Raw genomic sequence first — 9,145 nt, 5'->3', positions numbered from 1 at the left:
CTCATTTCTCGGAGGCAAAATGAGCAAGAACGCTTATTTGTACGTCATTCTAAAGAGAAATAAATGGCCTTTTTAGAAAGTAATCCATGGATGGGGAATTGTTGGCAGTTTTCTCAAAAAATGCTTGAAGTCAAGAAGTTTTAGATTTGCGTGGTTTTTTTTGAGTTGCAAAATCCACTTGAACATGACGCTGCTTTTTTGGAAGTTTCTCAAGAACCATTCGAGCCACATAATTCGTTTTGGCATAGTTGGATAGAGAATTGAATGGGGGGGTCATGTCCCCCATGATCCCCCCCTGGATCCGCCCTTGGTTAAATAACAAGCGAGAAACAGGAACACTACTGAAAACAATCAGTCAATCGAATAAAGTGAGGAAATAATAACGAAAGAGGAAAGAAAGACGCAAACAACTCCGAAACGTAAACCAGAAATCGCAATCATTTAAAAAATGCTGCAATTATCATTAGCTGACACTGAAAGTGGATAAATAATAAACTTTTGATGCCTCCGTTTATCGCGTCCCGAGCTGACATCTACTTCGGATTATGATGTCCAGGTTTATAAACCGCCGTAATTTAATAAATATAACGCCGGTTTTACGAGCGCAATTTTCCCAAGTTATCGATTGTTCGATGTGATTTCCAACTGGATTTAAATCTTATTTTCAAGCAAAAATCGCGGTTCAGCTCCCTAGGATTTTAACCAGCGAAATGTTTGGGAAGTTAATCAAAAGAAAACAGCCAGCAAGTCAAATAAGCATGTTCCAATAGACTTACATCGAAAGCTGATCCTCCATTCCAAAGTTCCAAAGCATCTTGCTTTAATATTTGTTTGCTCAATCTGATGGCTTACAATAAACAGTGCCAAATCACCAATGGTTTATTTGCATTTTAAATAAATACTAGAATTTATGCGCTTTTCAAATAGCACTTCTTCTGAACATCCAGACATTTATTATGATGAATTTTCACTCGTAAACCGCGACCTGAACCATGTCGGTTTATTTGCCTGTTCGATATTGAGACGATTCCTCTGATCGGGTTTTGGTTTTTAAAAGCGATGCCAACGATCCTCAGATGATTGGCTCGGATTGAATTCGCTTAACCAAACGAGGAAAAACTTCTACTTTCCGAGAAAGTTTTTAATTTGATCCAACCTTACACACAACACTCACAAAACCCACACACTTGCAACTAACCCCTGGTGACTAACCCCGAACCCTGGCCTCCTTTGCCGTTCTTCCAGCCACTGTTGTTCAACACGCTCCAGGTGCGGTCCGCCCTCGGCGCTGCTCAGCGACGGAAGCTCAGCTTCAAGAATGTCAGCAATGTGGTAGTGCAGCTGCTCCACTCGATCAAGTACTCGATGGAGGTGCCGTTCAGCAATATGGCGCTGCAGCCCGAACTCAAATCGACCAGTACCCGAAAGGTAAGATTGAAATTTTATTAGTTTTACTCAGAGATGTTCTATCTGAGTTTTTCCATTATAATTTTCGAGACGAAATAAATTCTGATAAATTTTGGGGGACGTTTTTTACTCTGGCATGCTCAAGCACAGAATGCACGCCAGTTGCACCAGGTGCACTGGATTAGGCCTGGGTAACTCAGTTAATTTTTAGGAGTTGGCGCAGTGCTACGCAAATGGCTTGGTGCGCCAGCCCAACGCACCGCAGTAACTCAGTTTCGTTGCTGGGAAAATGTTTGACTTTTTACTTGTTWTCACATKTATTTTAAGRGYCRTTTATTAATCTCTCTATTAATAAAWTTCTTCRAAATTTCAGAATTTTYCAGTYTCMGCCAAATTTTGTATTTTTTTTGTAAAAYTTTGCTTTCTTCTAAATGCTCAATTTTYTAAAGTYTCACTTAAAAATGCGGACAATCTAAAGGKATTTTCASCGAAAAATTATGAAATAAATTTCGAATCCTTCGTCGCTTTGTGAAAACKMAAAAAAMAACRTMATTTTCTGATGATTTTCTTCTTTCTGACAATAATGSGGTCTTTTCAGCCAAAAATGACAAAACATCAATGTTGCTAAAAAATTCGTTTCATTCATCGGTTTGCAGGAAACTTTAGAAACCCCATTTTAGCTTCRAATTTSKCACAAAAACCAAATAATTTTATTCAGTTTTTTACTGAAAGTATTTAGGATTMTCTTGGAAAACGACCAGCGAGCAAAARTTGACAAAACGTTTTTTGGAAAATTMTTCGCSCATCGCTCATCGCTTTGAAGTTCCTTTMAATTTTCAGGTCATTCCAGTTTTAAYAAMGTTTCTATTAAGCAATTTTTTCTACGCAAAAATCGCATTATTTTTTAGTTTTACTTAAAATACTGACAATCTTCAGRYAWTTTCTGTGAAAAATTATAAGATAYATTTTATTGCAACACTCGCCTTCTTGACCKYTTTGCAAAAATGTTTGGAAAACTTTTTCGAATTATGGACAATACCGTAATAATTATTTCTGCGTGTTTTTTTCAAAAATATTTTCCTGAGCTGAAAAAGCGAAAGTTTATAATCATTTATTTGGAAAACTCTTGGAAACTGGGGTTTCYTCACTTTTAGSTCAATATTTCTAAACAACTCTAAAACAGAAACYTGCGTTTTTCCTAACGTTTTACTGTARAATACCGACAAACTGAATCTTTTATGCAAAAAAATTAAGAGATCGATTTTACAAGAAAACTCGTCGACTTTCTTTGGACTGAGTTCGGTTGCTGGCAAAATCTAGATTACTTTTTTAGTTGCTTGAACAAAGTAGTAAGACGTTACTCAGAAAAAATGTTGATGACCTTTTTTTAAATGTGAAAATTTCAGTCTCGTAAAGCTTTAATAAACTTACAACTCATGAACCGATGAGTTATAACTCGTTAACTCAGAGAGCGGCAACAACTCAATAGCTCAACTCAACACAGTGTTACCCAGGCCTACACTGGATGGGCAGCGAGCAAGAAGTCACTGAATCGGCACCAGTTGAAATGATTGCTATACGTTTGGTACATGATGAGGGCGTTGAAAACGTTCAAATATTCGACACAAAGTAGCAGATAGGGTTGATGAAAATGCACAAAAATGCCTATTTTTGACTGAAATTTATCCAACTTCCCGATTGTTGCCGAAGGCAAAAGCACCGCTGTTCTGCACTCCATTGAATTTCGACTCTTCATATGTCTTGAAAGCAAATGCATGCCTAACTATGTAGATTGGTAGTAGGTGTATCTTGAATACCAAATTCCTCAAAAATCACGTCGATAATACCAATACCTATTCACATTGTTTGAGGAATTTTCACTCAAAACTAGCATGTGCATTGTTAAAACATTATTAGCGGCATGAATTTGGTAGCTAATCCCCTGGTATTAACTTAGATATAACTATTAATACACACTTTTTGATGGGCCACTTTAAAAAATGTTTCGTCGTAAAGCGTAGATCTTAAGTGAAATGAATTAACCAGAACAACATCGATGCTTAAAAGTTGCATGATTGTATCGTTTGTATTTCTAGGATGCGGTAAGTGTACTACCACCTAACCACTAAACAGAATCTAGACATAGAGAATAGATAGTCTGAGTAAGCAAGAATTAAGTATAGTGGTAAGTGTTTTCCTTCATTGTATCATCATCAGGTTCAGTTTACATTTTACTTTCTTTCGAAAGTGATTTTCCTGGCACTTTTATCATTTTCTGTTGCCCTTTATACGGCATTTTTATTTTCCCTCAATTCACACATGAAAAAGTGTTTTTCCTTCGATCACAACATGCACTACACCGCAGCAAATCGGTCTGTTGAGAATCTATATTGATTTTTGCTTTACTTTTTTGGATTGATCAGCCACTGGTAGTTGCAAAATGCACTTTATTATTAAAGTTTTACGATTTTAAACAATAATTGCGAATATTTTTCAAAATTCGTCTCTGGCTCTGGAGGGAACTTGGTGCCCTTTGGAAAACAAAAAAAAAATATTTTTCACATTTTATTTTAGTCATGAAAAGCATTAAAGAGATAGAAAAACATGTGTCAGGTTCACTAATAATTGCAGGCTGTAGTTAAATTAATAGCAGGCACTACTTCCCTTTTAAAGCAATGTTATGGCAAAATAAGGCGCTGTTTGCATTATAAAATGTGTTAATGTGTCTTTGCCGGTGTTAAATCAATCATTTAAAAGTGTGTCTTGGGAATAAAAAAAGGAATTTTTAAAAAGTGCTTTGAGAAGTCGGCGATGCATCAAGGTGGCACGGAATCCACCGAAGTAAAATATGAATCAAGGAATCAACTTATGCCAAGCGTAAGGCGAGCACAAATAACGGCAGGCACAAATCTTATTAGTGGCAAGCCTTACTAAAATGAAATGCGCATGTGTAGATGACAATTTAACTGCGGCACTATTAGTGGTATAGCTGCAATATCTCTCCATTAACAAATAAAATTTGTTTTGTTTTCCCATTTAATAGAACAAGAAGTTTACAATGAGGGAAAAGGCGCAGAAATCTGAAAAGGATCAAAAAATTCGAGAGAAACAAAATAATAAATTAATATAAGTTTACAAAATAAATGCTTTAAAGCGAAACAAGACGCATTCAGCTTCAATCTCATTTTCTAGGCCATGCAATGAATCTATGTAAATGTGCAAAGTTGAACTGAACATTCTTATTTTATATATTGAATTCAACGCGATTTTGCAATTACCCAAATAGCAATTTTAGTTAAACTAGGTCGCTGAAAAATGCACAGAATTTGCCGATTTGATCAGTCTTAGACATCCGAGCGGGGCATTTTCAACAAATTCTATGCCATGACTTAAATCCCACGTATTCAGATTGATTTTTGCATTTCTTCCTGTTGCCATCGATCATTCCCTTTAGGCGTCGAATTTGTTAGAAATACTCTGTATCATGTATGGCTTATAGGTAGCAGACCTGCAGAGGGTGCTTCACAGAGACCCTTCGGGTGAACCGGTACAAGATGCTCAGTCTAGTAGGAATGTGAGTGAATTTTCCAAAGCTACTTAAAAGCGCTTTCTTTATATATTTTTCATGTTTTTGTTTCGGAACGGGGGTTTGTGTCGTTGTTTTCACCCTTATTTGCCCACATGGCCAGTAACTAAGAGTGGAAACCGATTTCAAAGATCATTATCATTTGTTTGTTTATTTCAGAGTTACTTTTGTAAATAACTGAGTTTCGATTTTGGGACACGGTTTTCTTATCACCCGATGCAGGAATTTAGTTGCTTGCACGGTCCTGCTCATATGTTGTGTTAATTAATAATCAAATTGTTTCTACTTATTCCCCGCCTATCAACCCCAATTAAATGCGGTTGGTTCAGTTAACATTATGATTTGTCTTTTGGGAAAGTGGCTGGGAATATCAGTGGAAGCAGGTGTAAATGTTGTGTCTAACAACACGTAGCTTAGTGTATAGTTGGTCTAATGTGGCTTGTAGGTGCTAGAACTGCAAAGGGTGCTCCACGCCGAAATTTCACCCTCTCAAGACCAAACTCGATCGACCATTCAGGCCACAAGCAGCCATGTGAGTCGCACTCACTAGCCTTTTCCGGCCTTTGTTCTTAATCTGTTTTCTCTTTTAACTGTGGAGTGTAGAGTTCTCATTCTTGATTTGATCTAATGTAAAGCGTTTCCTTTTTCCATGTGATCTGCCTATCTACTAATCGCAAACACAGAAGTACTGAACTAGGACTTAGTTTTGCTTTGAATGATCATAATTCAAGCCAGACTCCAGACCATGGTTTAAAGCTAACTTTATTTAACCCAAGTCCCGGTAACTAACCAGACTGAAACGGCCTGTTGTCTAACAGAATTAACCTTTACGAACTAACCGCTTGTTCTCTCTTGTGTGGTTTCGAATCCAGTTGTCAGCAATCTAAGCTCGCGAAACACAAAAACGCTTTCAAGCTTATCCTTTCATGTCTTTGGGCCAGTTTCAACAATGCATTTAGCCCTCCGACTCGCTAATTGTGCAAAAACCTTTGCTCTGTGTGTGCATTTGCATCTTAAACTCTCGGGGGCTTTCACAGGTTGTTATAAAAATGAGCAAACTCCTCAGGTAACGACAAGCTTTGCCACGAATTGGCACAGCTCTATTTTTGTTTGTTTTTTGATCGAGTGGGATAAACCAATCATTCAAGCCCATTGAACGGTGTCCTGACTGGCTCAAAGACCTTCTTTCCAGTCTATCCGCCTACTTATTACTGCAGCTTAACCTGCTCTAATCGGGGTTTCCTGAATTTTAGAATAAAGTGACGGAGAAGTTTAAAAGGCCCTTTAAAAAGCGCCATTCCAGTGTCTACCATCAGCCGTCCAATCGCGTGAATAAGTATCTGGCGCAGGCCATTGAAGCGCGAAGTGTGGATAGGGAAAAGTCCACTCATGTCAGCCTCTTCACATTGTGCTTCAAGGACAAGAACAAAGAAAGTCAAGTAAGTGATTGCAAATATTTTGTTTGCTTTTGGGATCCGCTAAAAGTCGATTTTCAGTATCACGGCGATTTGGACGTAGGCTACAGCTCCACTTTGGCTTGCGCTCTTGTTCTTCTTCTCCTGCTCGGCACTCTTCAGGCCACAGTTCTGCCCCGCACCATCATCCTGCTGCTGTTGTTCCTTGTGGCGTTCATCTGGATCTCTGCCCTGCTCATATTGCTGCTGGCAGTGCGCTTGAGGTGGATTCTATGGGATATTTCCCATAGTTTCGTTCTGCGACTGGCCATCACCATGTTCACCATCGTGCTAATCTACACAATGGCCCAAGTTAATGTGGTATGTACGAAGGAGCAAAATGTGCTTAGGTAGTGATTTCGGGCGTTTTAGTTCACGTGCAGGGCGGAGGAGCCGTGCATTTCCCACAGTACTCTGAACGTCACTCTGGATACTGGATCGCCCTTGGAAAGGGACCATCGAGCGTGCCCATTGCCTCAATACATTGTTCTATCTTGCGCTCTTGGGTACTTGGCAGTGGCCATCTTCTTGAGGCTCCCCATCCTACTGAAAGCTTCTCTCCTTTTTGTGATGTCCACCATTTACGTCCTCCTCATCGAGCTGTCTCATATCGACCTCTTCAACTGTTACGATAGCCGAGTGGGGTGAGTCTTTGCCGGTTTGGGTAATGGAGGATTTTAATCCCAGGCGGTTTCCAGATCAGTGATTCCAGTGCATGTGCTCAGCGTGGTTGAGGTGCTGATGTTTGTGCTGGCCGTTCTTCTACATGGCAGGCAAGTGGAATGGACGGCCAGGCTGGATTTTCTCTGGCAGGTGCAGGCCAACGAGGAAAAACGGGAGATGGACGCGTTGCAGCACTCCAATAAGAGGATCCTGTTCAATTTGCTGCCTGCCCACGTTGCAACTCATTTTCTGGATAATCAGTTCCGAAGCAATATGGTAAGAGTTATTGGCGCATTAACAGCCAGGGCTTTGCAGTCTTTCTCAACCAGAAGAGGATTGAACTTCGTTTTAGAAAACCCCCAAATTTTAGAGCTTTGCTCAAATTCATGGTCTGGATAGTAGACTTTCTTTTGTACGGTTTTGTCCTTTTTGCTGCCACTTGAACTTTCCTAGTTATGCTCTGGTTTTTAATGTACTTACCTGGAAAATTTTCTTTTTGATTATGTGTGGGCAACATTTATAATTTGATCTCATCTAAGTTGATGTTTTTCTGTTCTGTCAGTTTAATTTCCCGTTCTTAGATGTTGGCTGCACCCAAGTGCAAATTGACGAAATCCCAACCATTCTCTTACAGAATACTCTATCACAGGAACTGTACCATCAAAGCTACTCGCGCGTGGGTGTGGTTTTCGCTTCGATCACCAACTATCACGAGTTTTACACCGAACTGGATGGCAACAATCAGGGCGTCGAATGCCTTCGGCTATTGAACGAAATCATAGCCGATTTTGACGACCTGCTCAGCGAGGAGCGGTTTAAGGCGATCGATAAGATTAAAACTGTGGGTTCTACGTATATGGCAGCGGTTGGCCTGATGCCCGATCTGCGGATTCTGGACGAGGATGAGGCAACAGCTGGACTGCATCTGGGCACTTTGGTCGAGTTTGTGTTCGCCATGCGAGAACGTTTGCTCAACATAAACGAAAACTCGTACAACAACTTCATGCTGCGCGTCGGTGAGTTTGTGAAGCGTTTGCTGGGAGTCAATCCGCAGGGGAATTTTCTAGGTATCAACATTGGGCCCGTGGTGGCAGGCGTGATTGGGGCTCGAAAACCTCAATACGACATCTGGGGGAACACCGTAAATGTGGCGAGTCGGATGGACTCAACCGGGCTACCCAACCACACTCAAGTTACCGAAGAAGTTTACCAAGTGCTGAAGAATCATCCCTACGAATTCCAATGCCGAGGCAAAGTGAAAGTGAAGGGAAAAGGCGATATGACCACATACTTTTTGATCGACAGGAAGCAGCCCGGCACGTTACGAGTGGAGGAGTTGAATAGTATCCGAACCAACCCCAACAATGTTAACAGTAAGTTCAGCTCATTGCCTAACTTTTAATATAGGGTGATAATTTGGAAACTTGCAATCGCTACATCTGAGGAACATAAAAATAGACACAAAATTCTTTGGAACCGTTTCGATATTGAGTAGGAGCATCCAAACGTATGCATCATAGACCTGGGAGTTGTTGCCGCTCTCTGAGCTAACGAGTTATAACTCATCGGTTCATGAGTTATAAGTCATTTATTAAAGCTTTATGAGACCCGAGACTGGAATTTTCACATCTAAAAGAAGGTGATCAACATTTTTTCTGAGTAACATTTTTCTACTTTGCTCAAACAACTAAAAAAAGTCATCTAGATTTTTCCAAAGAAAGTCGACGAGTTTTCGTGTAAAATTGATCTCTTAATTTTTTTGCATAAAAGATTCAGTTTGTCAGTATTTTAGAGTGAAACGTTAGAAAAAAAGCTGTTTTTCTGTTTAGAGACGGTGTTGTTTAGAAATATTGACCTAAAAGTGAAGAAATACCACAAGAGTTTTCCATATAAATGATTATAAACTTTCACTTTTTCAGTTCGCCGAAATATTTTTGAAAAAACACCCAGAAATAATTATTACGGTTTTGTCCATAAGTCGAAGCTGCAAAAAGTTTTCCAAACATTTTTGCAAAGCGGTCAAGGAGGCGAGTGT

General features: G+C 39.6%; 1 protein-coding gene across 1 annotated transcript in view; it reads left to right on the top strand.

The window, feature by feature from the left end:
- Positions 1–8,483, top strand: part of LOC109546607 (Ca(2+)/calmodulin-responsive adenylate cyclase) — a gene marked incomplete at its 3' end in the record, with an annotated part of 72,167 nt that extends 63,684 nt beyond the window's left edge. The window contains 10 exon segments of the mRNA XM_048666444.1: positions 1,246–1,428; positions 3,504–3,509; positions 4,907–4,981; positions 5,439–5,525; positions 6,247–6,432; positions 6,490–6,768; positions 6,820–7,091; positions 7,146–7,386; positions 7,745–8,126; positions 8,178–8,483. Coding sequence (XP_048522401.1) covers positions 1,246–1,428; positions 3,504–3,509; positions 4,907–4,981; positions 5,439–5,525; positions 6,247–6,432; positions 6,490–6,768; positions 6,820–7,091; positions 7,146–7,386; positions 7,745–8,126; positions 8,178–8,483 — 2,017 coding nt within the window.
- Positions 8,484–9,145: the final 662 nt, after the last annotated feature.

The sequence above is a fragment of the Dendroctonus ponderosae genome, unplaced genomic scaffold (genome assembly GCF_020466585.1).
Source record: "Dendroctonus ponderosae isolate FM_Combo_2020 unplaced genomic scaffold, Dpon_F_20191213v2 Dpon_F_20191213_5, whole genome shotgun sequence".
Lineage (NCBI taxonomy): Eukaryota > Metazoa > Arthropoda > Insecta > Coleoptera > Curculionidae > Dendroctonus > Dendroctonus ponderosae.
This window is presented reverse-complemented; position numbering and strand designations above follow the sequence as displayed.